Raw genomic sequence first — 19,371 nt, 5'->3', positions numbered from 1 at the left:
ATTCCCAGTACCACAAAAAAAAAAAAAAAAAAAAAAATCCTCAGATATCCAGTGTAGAGGATCACAGGTTCTCAGCCAGCTTCAGCTACTTAGTGAGACCCTGTTTCAAAATAAATAATAAAAAATAGGGCTGGGAGTATAGTTTGGAGGTAGATGCCCCTGGGTTCAAACCCCAGTACTGAAAAATATAATTAGTGCATCCTATTTCTATGTTTTTTTTAATGGTTCTGGGGTTCCTGGAAACCCTTCTACCTCTGGGCTACACTCCCAGACCTATTTTATATTTTTATTTGGAAACAGGGTCTCAAGCCAGAGAGGCTGGCTTCGAACCAGTGCGATCTTCCTGTCTCTGCCTCCCAAGCACGGAGATTACAAGCGTGCGCCAACATGCCCGGTGCGCTGTTTATTTATTTATTTTAACAAAACCTTTTATTTTTCCTAAGTAGTTTGTATGCTCTGAGAAATAGCAAGTGTTAGCCCGGAGAACGCACATGTCTATAATCCCAGTACTTGGGAGGCCAGGACAGGAGGATGGCAGGTTAGAGACGGGCCTTGGCAATTTTGTGAGCCCCTGTTTCAAAATAAAAAAAAATAAAATAGGGCTGGAGGCGTAGCTCAGAGGTAGAGAGCCCCTGGGTTCCATCCCAGGAAGGAAGGAGGGAGGCAAGAGGGAGAGGAGGGCAGTGGGGGTGGCATCCATGTGCTATGGTGTGATGTCCTGTGAAGTGGGGCTCTGTTTCCATCAAGGGGCGGGTCGCTGGGGGGCCATTTGCCGAGCACCTGTCTCCAGCGGGGCCTTGCAGTGACCTTGAGGGTCTGACCTCATGGACGGGATCTTGGGGTCCTGCGCCCCTCGACGGGCCTTCACCAACTCTCCTTTGCCGTGCAGCAATACAGCTCATTCCAAATGGACAAACTGGAATACAGCCATCTGGGCAACTGGTGCGCCAGCCCCCCGGCGAGTGCCCCCGCACCCCCGGGGCCGCAGCTCCAGCCCGAAGGCGCCGGCCTGCTGTACGCCCCGCCCTGCAGCCTGCCCTTCTCCTACGGACACGTGCCCCTGGACACGCACGTCCTCGGCGGCAAAAGGCCCGTGCTGCCCGCCAAGGTCGGGCCGTCCCCAGCGCCCCCGTGCGAGGTGGCACGCTTCCTCCTGAGCACGCTGCCGGGTGGTGGCGAGTGCCAGTGGCATTACGCCAGCCCCCTCGTGCCTGGCAGCCCGTCTCCAGCCAAGGGCCTCGGCGAGCCCGTCGGCGCGGCCCGGCACAGCCTGGTGCCCAACTACGAAGGTGGGTCTGGCGGGCATCGTGGCGGGTGGACGGAGCTCGCTCTGGGAATCGGCCCCTTCCTGCTTCTGAGGAGACGTGGGGCCCGCTCTCCTGCAAACACTGCAGGAGCAGAAGGGACTGGGGACGTCCTCGCGCCTCCAGGACACCAAGAGGGCCAAGGGACACTGAGTGCCAGGCTCCTCAGGGCCCCGCCGCTCACTGCCACGCCCCAGTGCCAGGATGCCCGCCCTCACTGCTGCTCTTCCTCCTCCTCCTCCTGCTTCCTCTTCTCCTTTTCTCTCTTCTTCCTCCTGTCTTCCTCCTTTTCCTTCCTTCCTTTCCTCCTGCTCCACCCCTCCCCCTCTGTCTCTTGCTCCTCCTCCTCCTCCCTCTCCTCTTCCCCCTGCTCCTCCTCCTCCCCTTCCTTCTCTTCCTCCCCCTGCTCCTCCCCCTCCTCCTCCTCCTCCTCCTCTTCCTCCCCCTCCTCCTCCTCCTCCTCTTCCTCCCCCTCCTCCTCCTCTTCCTCCTTCTCCTCCACCTCCTCTTCCTTCCCCTGCTCCTCCTCCTGCTCCTCCTCTTCCTCATCCTCCTCCCCCTGCTTCTCCTCTTCCTCATCCTCCTCCCCCTGCTCCTCCTCCTCTCCTTTCTTCTCCCCAGTGTTAGGTCCATTTGTTTCACGTTACTTTCACTTTACCCCCAAATGCATACGAGAGGCACACAGCCCTCCAGTCCTCTTCCAACAACAGTTTTCAAAGTGCAGAAAACAGTAGAGGAAATGCAAGTACTCAGAGACAGAAAGGCCACTCCCCCAGGCCGGACAAATGACCGGAATTCTCCAGGCCTCGGTCCCTGCACCTGTGAAATGGGCTCATCAGCCACATGGTGCCAGGGCTTGGCACGCTGCAGTGTCTGCCCTGTGGAGCTAGCTCAGCCCCCTTGGGGAGCCAGCGATGGCCAGGAGCCTCTCCCCTCCTGGCACAGCGGGTAAGCACATGTCCTCGGTGGAGGAGCCACCAGCTGCCCAGGACACAGACGCCTGCCGGCTCAGGGGCCCAACAGGCAGAGCTGGAAGGTAGGCACCAGGGTTAGCGGAGATGTGTGCCTGCTTCCCCCAGACCTAACTATGCTCAGACCGTAGACCTAGGTGGAATAAATGTCCTGCAGGTGCCACTAACATGAGGACAGATGTTTCATCAGGGTGCTGTGCCAGGAAAGACTCGGACCAGCTCTGAAGTCTCACTTAAAATGAAGTTAAAGCCTGGCACGGGGGCGCACGCTTGTAATCCCCATACTTGGGAGGCAGAAACAGGAGGATTGCGCAGGTTCCAAGTCAGCCGTGCTGGCTGTTTCCAAATTTTAAAAAGTATAAAATAGGTCTGGGAGTGTAGCCCAGAGGTAGAAGGGCTTCCAGGAACCCCAGTACTGCCAAAAAAAAAAAAAAAGTTAAAGCCCAGTGTGGGGACACATGCTTGTAATCCCAGTACGTGGGAGGCTGAGATGGGGGATCTCGGTTCGTGGCCAGCCTCAGCTACTTAGGCCCTCTGCAACTTAGTGAGACCCTGTTTCAAAAATAAAGAATAAAAAAGATCGGGCTGGGGGTGTAGCTCAGAGGTAGAATGCCTCTGCACCACACAAAAAATGTTAAAGAAGACAATTCATATTCTTTCTCTTTCTCTCTCTCTCTCTCTCTCTCTCTCTCTCTCTCTCTCTCTCTCTCTCTCTCTCTCTCTCTCTGCTTTCCACACACATCCTGGGAAAAGGGATAGATCACTGGATACATCTAACATGCTTGACCATCATGAGAACGTGATTTTCATAGTAGCCAACTTAGAAAAGAACTCCCAGCCACCAGAGCGGGCCTCCGTGCCTCTGGCCTGGGTCTGTCTCAGAAGCCAGTGGGTTCCCAGAGTTGGGTCCTCGGTACCCCAGTACTCCTGTGCCCCTTGGTAACTGGGTCCTTGTGAAGCCAAGGAAGGAATTTTTCCCAACAGCCAAAGAAAGAAAGACAAAGCCAGGGGCCAGACAAAGGCTGGTGGTATGAACCATCTGAGAATCAGTTTTGCTTTGTGTCTGGGGGTTGGCTAATGATATAACACACAGAATTTGATTTTTATCACTATTTTAAAAGTAAGCTGGGTGTGGTGGTGCACACCTATAATGCCAGTACTTGGGAGGCTGAGACAGGAGGATCACAGGTTAGTGAGACCCTCTTTCAAAATTAAAAAAAATATAAGTAGGGCTGGGTGTGTATGTAGCTCAGAGGAAAAAAGGAAGGAAAGAAGAAAGGAAGGAAGGATTCAGTAACCACCTGTGTATCATATGTTTGATAAAAATAGACTAAAAGTGCTAATTTGAGGCATTTTGCAACTAACTTCCTAGTCGTTTTGGTATTAAGGGAAGACAGAGGTCGTCACAAGGTAAAAAACCCAGGGAACTAACCTGTGTCAGGAATCAATTTAATTGAGTGCGAAAGGTTTAATCCTGATACTGCTAAACAGGGCCAGGGGTTTAACACCCCCCTCCCCAGAGGGGGCAGATGGAGCTTCTAACCCAAGGGCCTGCCTCGAGACCCCTGCTGTCAAGAGGTGGCACCCCCCACCCCACCCCCGCCACTCAGCGTGGAACTGCAGCATTCCAAGACAGTGCTAAACTCGAGACTCAACATCCAATAGCTTTAACCATGGAGAGCGGGCTGAAGCCTCGTGGATATACTGCATTAAGTATATTATTTAGGCCGGGGCGTGGTGGCACACACCTTTAATACCACTTGCTTGGGAGGCTGAGATAGAAGGATGGCAGGTCCCGGGCCAGCCTCAGCAATACAGAAAGTCCTTCACAATTTGATGAGATCGGGTCTTAAAGGAAAAATAAATACATGGGGTTGGGCGCGTAGCTTGCAGCTTGGACTACAATATTCCTGAGTTCGTGGAGGCCCGGGCTTGTGATCCCAGCATTCGGGAGGCTGAGACAGGAGGATCTGGGTTCACTGACAGCCTCAGCTCCTTAATGAGGCCCTTTGCAGCTCAGTGAGACACTGTTTCAAAATAAAGAATAAAAAATAGGGGCCGGGCGTGGTGGCGCACACTTGTGATCCCCGCGCTTGGGAGGCTGAGACAGGAGGATCGCGCAGGTTCGAAGCCAGCCTCAGCTACTTAGTGAGGCTCCCAGCAATTTAGACCGTTTCCAAATAAAATATTCAAAAAAAAAAAAAAAAAAAAAAGGTCTGGGAGTGTAGCCTGGAGGTAGGCCCTGGATTCCACCCCTGGTACCACCAAAAAAAAAAGGGTTGGAGGTGTAGCTCATTCCCAATACTAGGGGGGAAAAAAGCTACTGTGAACAGGCCCCGCCGCCTGGCCGCGGGTCCCCGCGGTGCAGCCTCTAACGCTGGCCGTCCCGCAGCGCGCAGGTTCGCCGAGGACGCCGCGCCAACGCCGCCGAGCTTCCCGAGCTGCGGACACTACCGCGAGGAGCCGGCGCCCGGCCCCAAGGCCCGGCCGGCCGCCCGGGACGGGGCGCGGCTGGCGATGGCCCGCGGGCCGCCCCCGTGCTGCGCGCCCCCGGCCCCCGAGCCCCCCGGCGCGCCCGCGCAGCTGCCCCTGGTGCTGCTGGACTACCGCCGCGTGCTGTCCCGCCGCGCGCCGCTGGGGGGCGCCGCGCCGCCCGCGCCCCCGGGCCCCGCCGCACCCGCGCCCCGGCCGCATTACCTGGGCGCCTCGGTCATCATCACCAACGCCAGGTGACCCGGCCTCGGGGGTCATCACCAACGCCAGGTGACCCGGCCTCGGTCCTCATCACCAACGCCAGGTGACCCGGCCTCCGTCGTCATCACCAACGCAGGTGACCCGGCCTCGGTCCTCATCACCAACGCCAGGTGACCCGGCCTCCATCATCACCAACGCAGGTGACCCGGCCTCGGTCCTCATCACCAACGCCAGGTGACCCGGCCTCCGTCGTCATCACCAACGCAGGTGACCCGGCCTCGGTGGTCATCACCAACACCAGGTGACCCAGCCTCGGTCGTCATCACCAACGCCAGGTGACCCGGCCTCCGTCGTCATCACCAACGCAGGTGACCCGGCCTCCGTCGTCATCACCAACGCAGGTGACCCGGCCTCGGTCCTCATCACCAACGCCAGGTGACCCGGCCTCCATCATCACCAACGCAGGTGACCCGGCCTCGGTCCTCATCACCAACGCCAGGTGACCCGGCCTCCATCATCACCAACGCAGGTGACCCGGCCTCGGTCCTCATCACCAACGCCAGGTGACCCGGCCTCCGTCGTCATCACCAACGCAGGTGACCCGGCCTCGGTCCTCATCACCAACGCCAGGTGACCCGGCCTCGGTCGTCATCACCAACGCCAGGTGACCCGGCCTCGGTGGTCATCACCAACACCAGGTGACCCAGCCTCGGTCATCACCAACGCAGGTGACCCGGCCTTGGTCGTCATCACCAACGCCAGGTGACCCGGCCTTGGTCGTCATCACCAACGCAGGTGACCCGGCCTCGGTCATCATCACCAACACCAGGTGACCTGGCCTCAGTCATCACCAACGCAGGTGACCCGGGCACTGCGCGAGCCAGACCGGCCCGCCCAGGGCGCCCTGCGTGTGCACCGAGGAGTTAATTTATACAGAGACTATTTTAATAGAACCCACAGTCAACTTTTAGACTTTTACCGCAGACGCCATACCAGGCGGGGTGGAGGCCCGGCGCGGCCCGGGGTGGAGAAAGGGGGGCCCCATCGGCCCTCCCAGGGACAGGCTGGGCGTCCCGGGCCAGCCTGCAACCTCAAACTACCCCACCTTCGGGGTAGGTCGCCCCACCTACAAGTCAAGCTGAAGGCATCGTGCGTGGTCACCCTGTACTCAGTCCAGTGCTCGGTCACGGGAGGACTTGAATGGTAACCCCCTAAGTACCCTCCACTGTAAGGCCGGAGCCCCACCCTGATAGCTGTGCCAGGCGTTGGAAGGGGAGCTCTTGGCCCTGCCCTTCTTAGGTAAGGGCAGAATGTGGTCATCCTAAGACCCAGCGTAGACCACAGACCCCACTGTCTTTAAAAGTCCTTCATGTAGCCGGTGTGGTGGTGCAGGCCTGTAATCCCAGTACTTGGGAGGCTGAGACAGGAAGATCGTGGGTTTGAGGCCAGCCTCCACAACTTAAGTGAGACACTGTTTAAAAAGAAAAAAAAAATAGGGCTGGGGGTGTAACTCAGAGGTAGGACCACCACCCCCTTCAAACCTCAATACCAAAACAAGATAGGCATTTGTGTGTCTCACTGCTTTTTAAAAACTGATTCATGTTTTCAGTTCAAAAAAATCAACAATCCGAGACTGAGGGGACGCCAGTCCGTTGCCCGCGTGGACACGTGTGCCTCACAAGTACACGGCAAGCTCTTCCTGTCCCCTCCCTTTATGAACTCTTGATAACACCAGGAACGGCACCTTCAGAATATATTAAATAGGCATTAAATGCAAAAAAAGTATATATAGCCAGATATTTTATGAGAATGACCTTGTCAAGCTTAACTCCAAGGCCAAGCCCCTCCGTCCACACGGATCTGTAATTCACTAGGCTCGTGTTTGCTACACGTAGTGCTAATAAAGTTAGTTAAATTGCATGTGCAATATGGAACCTGTCAGTGGACTGCGCCTTGTGGAAGACAAACTTGCTTAAGAGATGTCATGGAGACGATGTACACATTTTAAGCATTTCCTGCGTTTTATACATATCAAGGGAACGTCCTACGAACGTGTCATGTGTAACAGGTGAACAGAGGCCCTTTTAAAACGTACCAGCAGTGTTTTCAAAATAAACTTCCATTACTTTCGGTTCCATTTCTATGGCTTTTTTATTTAAAGATGCTGTTACCATTTACAGATCCTGTCATGACTGCTCTGCAGGGATGCTCCGGACCACCTCCCTCTCTCAGTTTGTTCCACACAGTAACAACTGACAACTCTCGCTGCTTTTCCCAAAGGAGTTTGCTTTGGGAACTTTCCCCCACGCTGGTTGTCAACGTTTGGGACTGTATTTCGTAATTACAGATCGTGAAATTTTCCAGAGCAGGTTAAGAGCAAAGGTGATTGCTGAAACGACCCTGTCACGGAGTTACAAATAATAAAGAAAATAGGTTTATTCAGGAAGAATACAAGAAAATGTGTGCTTGTGAAAATTTGTCTGAACAAACATCCAGTTTTCACAGCCTAGAACAGGAAGCTGCCTCCCCTGGTTCAAGATAGCCAGGGGCTCCAGGCGAAGTTGCGGTCACCATGGCAACCCAATGCCGGTCCCCGCATCTTCAAGATTCAGGACACTGAGGTGGGGCGGGGGAGGGTATCAGTCCCGGGCTTGTTAAGCACTGGTGGGGGAAGAGGAAGCCTTTTAATAAAATATGCTTCTTTCACAAAAAAAGAGAAAGAAGAAAAAAAAAAAAACGGAGTGGGTCCTAACGTGTACCATGTTGACAGAAATGCCAGATGAAATGGCTTGGAGACGGAAGCCCAATTCAGACTGCCTGGCCCTCCCGGGCCTCCGGGAAAGGAATTCCTTTATACGTTTGGAAGCCCTTTTCTAGAAAAGCCATTCCATTCATACCTCTGCAGGGACTTGAACGGCGCAGAGCCTGCGCGTCCCCGCCCGGCCCTTTTATCTTTTTGAAAGTCCTGTCAATTCTAACTCGGCCTCTACCTAAGGTCGGAGATTCCCCACCCTCCTGTACATCAATCCGCTCAAGGTCTAACTTACCGGAGCTGGAGCTGAACACGGTGGAGCTGCTGCAGATGAAGCAGAACCCAAAGATTATTTTCAAATAAACGTCACAAAATTACAGTAACTTAAAGTGGTGGCGGATTTTCTTAAAGTTAAGTCTATGACATGGGTTAAAATCTTGGGGGAAAACTAGTACAAGTTGATCAGTTTTCACAAAAGAATAAAAAAAGTCCTAAAAAACAGAATCTACAAGTTGTTTCTTTAAATTGATTTCTCATTTCAGTTAAAAGGTGATTTTCTTTTTACTTTTGGGTTTTGCTAACTTGTATGTTTTGGTGTCTTGCCATTTTTCTTTTGTCAAAAATACCTAAAACCAAAGCCAAATCCAAAACCATCCAGCTTCGCACTTACATGTACGTTCATTTTCCTAATTATGTAAGGCATTTTGTTTTGTAAACAAATGTTTAAATATAAATAAAAATACTGTAAACGGCAGTTGCCTGTTATTGTTTACTTTTTGTTTTGCTTTGTTTTGTGGTACTGGGGGTTGAACCCAGAAGCATTCTACCTCTGGCTATACCCCCAGCCCCCCTTTTAGCTATGCCCCCAGCCCTCCCTTTTAGCTATACCCCCAGCCCTCCCTTTTAGCTATATCCCCAGCCCCCCTTTTAGCTATACCCCCAGCCCCCCTTTTAGCTATACCCCCAGCCCCCCTTTTAGCTATACCCCCAGCCCCCCTTTTAGCTATGCCCCCAGCCCCCCTTTTAGCTATACCCCCAACCCCCCTTTTAGCTATATCCCTAGCCCCCCCTTTTAGCTATACCCCCAGCCCTCCCTTTTAGCTATACCCCCAGCCCTCCCTTTTAGCTATATCCCTAGCCCCCCCTTTTAGCTATACCCCCAGCCCTCCCTTTTAGCTATACCCCCAGCCCTCCCTTTTAGCTATATCCCCAGCCCCCCTTTTAGCTATGCCCCCAACCCCCCTTTTAGCTATGCCCCCAGCCCCCCTTTTAGCTATATCCCCAGCCCCCCTTTTAGCTATACCCCAGCCCTCCCTTTTAGCTATACCCCCAGCCCCCCTTTTAGCTATACCCCCAGCCCCCCTTTTAGCTATACCCCTAGCCCCCCTTTTAGCTATACCCCCAACCCCCCTTTTAGCTATGCCCCCAGCCCCCCTTTTAGCTATATCCCCAGCCCCCCTTTTAGCTATGCCCCCAACCACCCTTTTAGCTATGCCCCCAGCCCCCCTTTTAGCTATATCCCCAGCCCCCCTTTTAGCTATACCCCCAGCCATCCCTTTTAGCTATACCCCCAGCCCCCCTTTTAGCTATATCCCCAGCCCCCCTTTTAGCTATACCCCCAGCCCTCCCTTTTAGCTATACCCCCAGCCCCCCTTTTAGCTATGCCCCCAGCCCCCCCTTTTAGCTATACTCCCAACCCCCCTTTTAGCTATACCCCCAACCCCCCTTTTAGCTATATCCCTAGCCCCCCCTTTTAGCTATACCCCCAGCCCTCCCTTTTAGCTATACCCCCAGCCCTCCCTTTTAGCTATATCCCTAGCCCCCCCTTTTAGCTATATCCCCAGCCCCCCCTTTTAGCTATACCCCCAGCCCCCCCTTTTAGCTATACCCCCAGCCCCCCTTTTAGCTATACCCCCAGCCTCCCCTTTTAGCTATACCCCTAGCCCCCCTTTTAGCTATGTCCCCAGCCCCCCTTTTAGCTATACCCCCAGCCCCCCTTTTAGCTATACCCCCAGCCCCCCTTTTAGCTATGCCCCCAGCCCCCCTTTTAGCTATGCCCCAGCCCCCCTTTTAGCTATACCCCCAGCCCCCCTTTTAGCTATGCCCCCAGCCCCCCTTTTAGCTATACCCCAGCCCCCCCTTTTAGCTATATCCCCAGCCCCCCTTTTAGCTATACCCCCAGCCTCCCCTTTTAGCTATACCCCTAGCCCCCCTTTTAGCTATGCCCTCAGCCCCCCTTTTAGCTATACCCCCAGCCCCCCCTTTTAGCTATACCCCCAGCCCCCCGCTTCTTTTTTAAAAGAGCCTCTCTAAGTAGCTGAGGTTGGTCGTGAACCTGCGATCCTCCTGTCTCAGCCTCCCAAGTACTGGGATTACAGGTAGGTGTCACCACACCTGGCTTTCTTTTTTATATATATATTTTTAATTTTTTCTGGTACTGGAATGGAACCCAGGGCCATTCTACCTCCAAGCTACACCCTCAGCCCAATTTTTTATTCTTTATTTTGAAACAGGGTCTCACTAAGTTGCAGAGGGGCTCACTAAGTAGGTGAGGCTGGTCACAAACCCAGATCCTTCTGTCTCAACCTCCCGAGTATTGGGATTAAAAGCCTGAGCCACCACACACGGCTCTGGCTTGTTTTTAAAAATGAAGCAGTGTTAGTACAGATAAGAACACACACACACACACACACACACACACACACACACACACACACAACCATGGTAATTGTTTCTGGCCAGCATTTTCCTGCTAATGGTCTATTTTGATTGTATGTTTCTGCTTATATTTTCTTAAATGTAACTTTGTTTTATGAAATTTTGGGTATAAATAAATAATTTAATTAAAATAAAAGAATGAACCAGAGACATAGAGAAAGTCTTAAATTTTATTTTGGTAGACTGCTTTTTATAGGCATTGGTTTAAAGTGGTTCTTTTCAGAGATGACTCTTTGTGAAAAGCTTAAAAGAAAACAAGGCAAAGGTTTACGTTTTCTTCTATTCTACAGATGCGTAGTAAGGACGGGGGAATAAGGATCCTCTGTTTCCTGTGTGTGGGGAGCCCGCCGACTTAGAGAAAGGGGGCGCCGATCTTGCACCCTGGAACTGCTGGACGAGGCTGGCTTCTCTCCCTGCTCAGACACTGCGGGGAGGAGCCACCTGCTGTATGTCAGGGCGGGGGACCCCAAGAGGCCGCAGAATCTTGACTCTCACAGGCCCGTGCGTCCATTCTGTGCTCCGGGCTGCCGGGCCCACTGGCTGGAAAATTTGGGTTCTTCAGTGAAACCCATGAAGGACACAAATTCTCCCCACACCAACACCCCTGCCCTTCCTGCCAGGATGCCTGCTCTGTTCAGGTGGGGCCACAGGAAACCCCGTTATTGCTGTGTCCCATGTTTGGGGCGTTTCTTCACCAGTCCAAAAGGGGAGGTGCTTTGCATGACTTTTTAACAAAATAGGAGAAACTCAATGCACACAGCCTTTCCACGGGGGATATGCCAGTGTTCTGCAGGCGAGTGGCCACGGTCTCCGGATTACGAGGAGAATGTGAAGGTTCCATCAAGACGCTAAAGTGCCTTGAGACCCCAGGTCGCTGAGCGCATCAGGCCCCGGTCCTAGAGTGTGGCGCGGCCGGTGGCATGGCTGGTGGGCGGGCCTCCCGGCACCCCTGGTAAACGGCCTTCGTTCTCTCTCTAGAGAACGCCAAGTCTTTGGTTCATGTGAGGTTTATAGAAAATGCAAGTCCGTCTCATCTTCCTCTAGCCAGGTGGGTGTCCCACAACGGCAAGGACACCCGACAACGCTCAGCCGCGCAGAGGCCGAGCGCGCAGCCGCGACTTCTCCGTCTGCTTTGACAGGGCGGCACTTCATCCGTTTTAATTTCCAGAAAGGAAATTAAATGATAACATTTTCCCCCAAAGCAGAACTGTCCAAAGTAGGCCTTCAGCTTACAACAAAACAATACGTTTTTCATTATATAATCCCCCCACAGAGATGCAGAAAGTGGTGATGGAGGGTCTGGGGAATGACTTGCCTTATATTACAAAGACTCAGAAATGAAACTTGCAACGTTAGCCTGCAGATCCTTGTTCCTGGTGATACTGCACAGACGTTTTCTTGCGGGTAAGTCCATTTTGGAATTTTGGGGTGGTGTAGACTTTTATTTAAACTTATCATTCATTCCAAAAGAAGATCCTGGCACTTAGGAGAGAGTAATTTTTTTTTTTTTTGGAGAAAAATAATTCTAATTTAAGCCTTGTTCGCCAAAATGACTTGTGAAGCTCTTTTTTAAGTTCCATTTCCAAAACACACGTGGTGTACTTAACGGAACGTGTTATTTTTTTCTCCTCTGGGGCTGTCTGTGCCTGACTAAAGGTAGGCAGACTTTATACTGAAAACCACAGGTTTCTGGAGGCCTAGATACAGACGGCTAGTCTGCAATGAGGGGATTTTGTTCAAAGCGGAGGGCTCCATCAAGTTTTCTTTCTAGTAACGTCAGCCGGGACTGGCAGGGAGATAAGAGCGGACACACGTTGGCTTTTTGAAGCTACAAAGGAGCGAATACATGTCATAAGTCTGACAGAGCTCGGAGTTACGTGGAAAAAGGGTGGCACGCATCTGGAAACCGCAAATGCAGAAAGGCTTCCTTTCCTTTGATCTTCCGTGGACACGTTTAGCACATCAGATTTTGAACGTTTTCTTTTCAAGCCCCCCCCACATACACACACATATACACACACACACACACACACACACACACACACACACTCCTTCCAAACTGGTGGTATTTAATATCCTCATCATTTTCTTTCTTGGCCATATAAGGAAGAAGAGGGTAAAAGATTATTGCTACATCCAGTGTTACGTATTCGATCTCTGCAGGCTGTACGGTCGTGTAGGAGTAGCCCACTTTTTGAAGCAAGCCTGAAATTAGCTTTAAAGCTCCCAAAATTCTCCCCAGCATGTGGCAGAGAGCGCCCCCCCCCACCACCTGTGAGGGCCAAGGCACCCACTCCACCTCTCTCGGGATGGGGGCCTCATAATGCTTTGGGGATCTTGAACATGATCTCTTTAGAATCCGCAGCAGATTTGAACTTGGGAGGGAGAGCCCATAAAGCAAGGTGGAAGTCATTCGAGGGTTTCCTCGACGAGGTCGTGGCAGGCAAGCCAGGTAGACTGAGCTCTGCGGCCCTTTAGACACTGAGTGGCTCACAGCCGCGGAGAAAAGCTCGGAACTCCACCTGCTCGTGGCTGCATTAACATGGATGGAGGACGATGGATGAAGTCTTGGTTGCTTTGTTAGCAAAAAATGTAAAACAAGGTCCACAGTGTGTTCTGGCGGAAACGCTCCCTGGCTACTGAGAAGTAGCCATACCTCTCTCTCACCTCTGGCCTGCGCCTCAGTGCTGCTTTTGATTTTTTTTTTAAGGCCTTTTTAAAAAAGGAGATTACCGGGAGAACATCTAAATTAGCCCATTGCTATTTTATGCTAAAAAAAAATCCCCAATAAACACAAATCCAAGCCCAAAGGGTGAGGGTAATTTCACACCTATGGTGGGGCTTTATCTATACTCCATTTCCCTCCCGTCAACCCTCCATCAAGAAGCACCTTCAAACAAACACCCCATAAAACGATGACAACAAATCCTAAAATCCCCAGAAAAATGGAGGGGGGAAAGCTAATGAGTCCAGGAATACTTCGGTCGGGGAGCAGGGCTTCCCCACGAGCGTCCAGCGGGGTCAGCTCCAGGGCGGCCGGCCGCAGTGCGCGCTCGCAGCCGGGCGGCCCGGCGCCTGCGCTACCTCCGCTTGGGCACGATGAGATTTCTCAGCATGTCGAAGGAGTTGCCATCCGGGTGTACGGTCACAACCTGGCCGCCCTCCTGATGCACCTGCAGGAACCCAGAGTCATCGAGGCCCACAATGGACGCCTTGGGCCCCTCGGCGCTGCCCAGGCGGACGTGTTGATCACTGCAAAGGAAGACCAGCGGGTCAGCGGGGCTGGCGCCTGAAGGCTGGAGACGGGTGGTTGAGTGCTTCTGCGCTACGGGAGGGGACTGGGGACACGGGGGAGGGTCCTGGGGGACAGCTGAGGCTGGCTACTGTTAAGATGCAATCGGGCTGAGCTCTGACCTTCCGTGTCTGCCTCCTTCCCACTGCATCCTACCAGGTGGCCCGAGATGCCGGCTTGTCCCATCCCAGCAATACTAACATGGTCAAAGTGGTGTCTGTTGGGTTTCTCCATTACAGCAGGAAAAGAAAGGATTATCAGACCAGTGCTCAGCCCCTCAGTGAAGATACTGAACTAGCGACTAGTGGAATTTTTAGAGAAAGGAGACAAAGGGGCCCTGCTGACCTGTGGACCCAGTATTTATAATAAAGGGGGAGAATGCCGCTGGGCCCCTGGTCCTGGAAGGTGTCGATCAGCCCCTCCAGCGCCGTCACCGTCCGGGCCATGAGGTAGTCGGCTCGCAAAGGCTTCAGCCTCGCGCTGCGCTGTTTATTGTACTCTGCGACGAGGTCGTTGATACAGATGGTCGGGTTGCTGTTGGCCACATTAAATCCACAGCCTGGAAAAAACAAGTCATTGAAAACGGGAGCCATTCCACATTATTTTTACACCTTGAAAACATGCTAGCTTGTTTCTGGGTTTTGTTTTGTTTGTTTGTTTGCATTGCTGGGAATTGAACTCAGAGCCTTATGCAATTAGTTGAGCGCTCTACCGCTGAGCTACACCCCAAGCTGGCTGGATAGCTAGAGTTTCTACTGTCTGCTGCCTACTTTCTGGTTCGTCTTTCTTTCTTTCTTCCTTCCTTTCTTTCTTTCTTTCTCTCTCTCTCTCTCTCTCTCTCTCTCTCTCTCTCTCTCTTTCTTTCCTGGTGCTGGGGATGGAACCCAGGAGCATTCTACCTCAGAGCTACACCCCCAACCCTATTTTTTATTCTTTATTTTGAAACAGGGTCTCACTGAGTTGCAGAGGGCCTCACTAAGTAGCTGAGGCTGTCCACAAACCACGATCCTCCGGTCTCAGCCTCCCAAATGCTGGGATGACAGGCGTGCGCCACCACACCCAGCTCTGGTTCTATTTCAAATTTACTGTTTCTGGCCACTCAGAGAGAGAGAGAGAGAGAGAGAGAGAGACTTATGTCTGTGAGACATATTATTCTAATATTATTATTATTGTAGTTCAGGTAAGAACCATCTCAATTTTACTCCTAATAAGAAGCATGTGTGTGTGTGTGTGTGTGTGTGTGTGTGTGTGTGTGTCACATCTGATGGAATTAATTGAACACACGCTATTGCGGGGACAGAATTTCTTAGTTCTGTTTCTGAAGTAATGATCCCTCCTCCTGTGGCTTAGCCAAGGACTGCAGCTCTGCACACAGCCCAGTATAAAATTCTTGCGCCTTTCCCTACTTGAGTAACAGAACACACATTTGAAGATACAGAATTTAAGTCAGGAGTAAAGAATAAGGAATAAACTCAGGATGCACAGATTTCAAACGCCGGGCACAACACACGCCCAGGACGCATCTCCTAACTGTATCCTCGGAGGGCTCTGGCACGACGGTTACGATGCTGCGGGAGCCCGCCCTTGTCAGTGGCCCTTTTCTTTTTTCTTTTTTGGTGGTACTGGGGTTCCTGGAAGCCCTTCTATCTCTGGGCTATGCTCCAAGACCTATTTTATTTTTGGAAACAGGGTCTCTTAAGCCAGCACGGCTGACTTCGAACCTGCGGGATCCTCCTGTCTCCGCCTCCCAATGTGGGGATTACAAGTGTGCGCCACCATGCCCGGCGGCCCTTTTCTTTTTACAGGCTCCTAAACCTAGGCTGTGGGAGTGTGAGTTACAGGGGTTGCGTCTTAATGGGATCATCTGTGCCATTACCACCGCCACCCTTGGGAGAAGCCCAATTTTGTGTGTAGCAGAGCCCAGAACCAACCCAAAAACGCTTCAACCAGAAAACAGCCTGTGAGCGCCAGGCTAGAAGGATCACGCTTCTAGTGCAGCTAAGAAATCCATCCCCACAGTATCTGCTTCAGGGAGAACATGGCATTTGTAATGCTAGTATTCTCTTGGTAAATATTTGACTGTTTTCAGTTTAAAAGGAAGGATAGATTGGCCTCTGGTTTTAAAAAAACACATCTTGGTTATTAAAATACAAACCAAGGTAAACAACATCTAGATAAACAACTAATTCTAGTTAATGGGGACAGAATTTGCAGCTGGCCGTTTGTTCATTTATCTAACCACACATACAATATCTGAAGCACCAATTGAAAGCAAAGCACTGAATTAAGTTACTAGACGGTGCTGGAAATTTCCCTTGCGTTCAGAAAACTGAAAGTCCTAGGGAGATTCATGGCATTCACTGCTGTTAACTCAGGCTCTGTCCTTGCAAGGATCAGAGAATACCCCTGCAGGCCACTCTGAAGTGTTCCCTGGCTGATGACTTCCACCAGACTCTAGTGAACTGAAGAATTTAGTAACTACCGGGCGTGGTGGCGCACGCCTGTAATCCCAGTGACTTGGGCAGCTGAGAGGGAGGATTGTAGGCTCAAGAACTCAGCAACTTAGCGAGACCCTGTTTCAAAATAAAAAATAAAATAGGGCTGGGGGTATAGCTCTGAGTTAAAATGCCTCTGGGTTCAACCCCTACTGCCATAAAAAATAAAAGTATAAAGGGCTGAGGGTATAGCTCAGATGTACAATGTTCCTGTTTCAATCCCTAGTACTAAAAGGGGGGAAAAAGAATTTAATAAAAGAATGGATTCACCCCAAAGGAAAGTACTTAATTTCTTCACGTAGAAAAAAATTCTTTAGTTCCCTGAAGCTATCCACAGGCCTCTTTGATATCTGTGGACGCTACTTAGGAATCCCTGCACCAAGCTCAACTTCTCACTTAAAGATAGGAAACGGAGCTGTGCGGGTATAAAGCAACTTGCCCAGAATAACACTGCCAGTTGGTAGCCGAGCTGGAAACACAAGCCTTGTGTTCTTTGGCTGGCTCTCCCAACACACGGTCACATGCTTTCTGTCCATTACTGATTTCTGAACACCAATTAAATTCTACTGGGCATCAGGGGAGGTTGGCAGTTAAGCAGGGACTAAGAACTTTAGAATTTGCCTCTGATCCCTCTTTTTGCCCAGTCTGGACACACAGAGGTGGGCGGGGAGTCCTGGCCCACCCTGACCAGCCTGGAGCTTCTTTGGAACGTTAAAAAGACGACAACCTTCTCATGGCCAGAAAGGTGAAGACTGTGAGACCAGTGGGAGAAGTATCTCAGATGTAAACATTCTTATTAGCAAGGGTAATTAAATGCTTGTTTTCACCATTCCAAATCTAAGAAGCGGGAGTGTGCAAAGGGGTCAGAAAGTACTTATCTGATGTGATACCAATTTGGTGGATTCTATAGTTACGGACAGGAAATGCCAAAGCACCAAGTCAGTTCTTCCCTCCCTCCCTCCCTCCCCCTTCCTTCCTTCCCTCCCTCCTTCCTTCCTTCCTTTCCTCCTTCCTTCCTTCCTTCCTTCCTTCCTTCCTTCCTTCCTTCCCTCCTTCTGTTCTGGGGATATTCCACTTCCAAGCTATACCCCTAGCCCTATTTCATTTTTATTTGGAAACAGGGATCTCACTAAACTGCTGAGAGCCTTGCTAAGTTGCTGAGGCTGCCTGTAAACCTGTGCTCCTCCTGTCTCGGCCTCCCACTGAAGCGCTTTCAACCCTCTGGTCCTGTCTGCACACATTTTGTGCTTCCTAACTATCAGACTCAAAGAAAAGAGTTGTATGATATGATAATATGCTATCATATGATAACACATGAGAATATGTGTGTCTTCATCAATGCAGACACACATAAGCCAGTTTTAAAAATTGTTTTACTCATCTAAAAAAGCTGAGGGAAATGCCTTAAAAACTCACCAATCAGTATATAGAATGTTTCTCCCATGAGTGTGGAGTTAACCAGAACGCCCCCGATTTTCATGAGGTCACCGTAATAAATATCGTTGGGCCACTTCACACGTAAGTTGATATCCTGAGGGAAAACGTGTGCATTAATTAAGCAATCGTAGGACATAGACGGACCAGATGAAGTCATCCTGCTAAAAAGAAGAGGAGCGGAATGCTCCTGAAACTAATACTCCTGAAACTCCTGGAACAAGGGCCTCGGGCTCTTGTCTTTCTTGAGGCAGCTAATCCCTTCTCGGGGACAATCCAACAGCAACGGCCCGTGGGGCTAGAAGGACAGAGCCCTACACAACACGGGTGGCATGAGCCACAGCCTCCTCCCTTAGCCCATCTGGGTTCTCATCATCCAAGCCACTTTCTGAAGATGCCGTCGTGTGGGTGAAGATCACGCATGGTCTCAGGGTCAGTCACCACCACCATGGAGAACTGCCCCACGCTAGGCGCGGGGGAAGGCTCTCTTTTCCCTTAAGAAGATCAAGATTGAGGAAGAATGCGGCCTTGAATTAACCAGGGTCATGGAAGGCAGGTGGAAACGTCTCAAGCACGACTATAATGGTAAGAAGAGGCAGAGGAGGAACTTGTTTGCTGAGTTAGGAGTGAAAGCCTGGCAGAACCGCCCACGGTCAGCGTGGGTACCAGAAATGGACGTGTCGCTCCATCCTGAAGGGCGTGGCCTGTGCCCTGGTCACAGGAGAATGGACCGAGGTGGACACACCAGAAATGAGACCAGCCAGCCTCCACCTGCCCCCATGAGTACTGACTGGACTGCATCAAGCCTGCGTCACCACCACCAGGCATGGTAGACCCGTGGCACACGGAGGGTGCTTTTCCTTTATACACCAATGACCGGGTCACGTGGTCTCCTTTGAGTCATGCTCTTAACATACTGCTCCAGGGATGGATCTGATCTTTCTTTTAGCCTGACATAAGAACTGTAAGTAGGAGGAGGGAGAGAGGGACCTCCTTTTACTATCTATATGAAATTCCTCCAGGGCTCGGGGCGGGGAGGGCGTCCTGTGGGAGGCAGAGTCAGGTGAGGAAGAAACGGCTGTCCCGTGCCTGTCACCTCTTCCGCTTGTCTTTTAACAATGGGCAGGCACAGCGAAGCAGGCACATCTGTCCTGACAGCTGGGGAGGCAGCACCAAGCTGCAGACAAAGGACAGCTCGGTGGAGCGGGCTGATGGGAACTGGGGCAGGGAGGAGCGGGCTGTTTAGGTCCCTAGGCAAGACTTTTAACAGAAAGTGCGGATACAAGGCTCCTCCCGCCTGACCAGCAACTTCATCCAGTGCTTCTGCTGCAAAAGGAGGGCAGAGATGCAAAGCAGCAAGGGAAAGACAGACAGAAAGTGAAAGAGGAAGGAAGGAAGGAAGGAAGGAAGGAAGGAAGGAAGGAGAAAGGAAGGAGGGAAGGAGGGAGGAAGGAAGGAGGGAGGAAGGAAGGAAGGAAGAGAAGGAAAGAAAGGGAGAGAAAGAAGGAAGAGAAGGGAGAAAGAAAGGATGAAAAGAAGGAAAGAGAAAAAAGGGAGGGAGAGAGAGAGGGAAAGAAGGGAGGGGGGAAGGAAAGGAAGGAGAAACTGCACAAAAAAGGAAAAGAAAGAAACAAAGTACAAGAAAGAAAGAGAGAAAGCAAAAGAAGGGAGAGAGAGAGAGAGAGAGAGAGAGAGAGAGAGAGAGATATCG

General features: G+C 51.5%; 2 protein-coding genes across 4 annotated transcripts in view; one reads left to right on the top strand and one right to left on the bottom strand.

Annotated features, from left to right (window-relative positions):
- SIM2 (SIM bHLH transcription factor 2) overlaps window positions 1–5,008 on the top strand; it is a gene marked incomplete at both ends in the record, with an annotated part of 49,655 nt that extends 44,647 nt beyond the window's left edge. The window contains 2 exons of one of the 2 annotated variants that reach the window (XM_080695440.1): window positions 890–1,289; window positions 4,644–5,008. In XM_080695440.1, coding sequence (XP_080551566.1) covers window positions 890–1,289; window positions 4,644–5,008 — 765 coding nt within the window. Of the gene's footprint in view, window positions 1–889; window positions 1,308–4,643 lie in introns of both variants that reach the window. The other variant, XM_080695441.1, reaches the window with a different exon arrangement.
- Window positions 5,009–13,519: 8,511 nt separating this feature from the next.
- HLCS (holocarboxylase synthetase) overlaps window positions 13,520–19,371 on the bottom strand; it is a gene marked incomplete at both ends in the record, with an annotated part of 200,805 nt that continues 194,953 nt past the window's right edge. For both annotated transcript variants that reach the window (XM_080696201.1, XM_080696202.1), the window contains 3 exons: window positions 13,520–13,691; window positions 14,077–14,290; window positions 17,643–17,757. In XM_080696201.1, coding sequence (XP_080552327.1) covers window positions 13,520–13,691; window positions 14,077–14,290; window positions 17,643–17,757 — 501 coding nt within the window. The remainder of the gene's footprint in view (window positions 13,692–14,076; window positions 14,291–17,642; window positions 17,758–19,371) is intronic.

The sequence above is a fragment of the Muscardinus avellanarius genome (genome assembly GCF_963383645.1).
Source record: "Muscardinus avellanarius genome assembly, chromosome: 5".
Classification (NCBI taxonomy): Eukaryota; Metazoa; Chordata; class Mammalia; order Rodentia; family Gliridae; genus Muscardinus; species Muscardinus avellanarius.
This window is presented reverse-complemented; position numbering and strand designations above follow the sequence as displayed.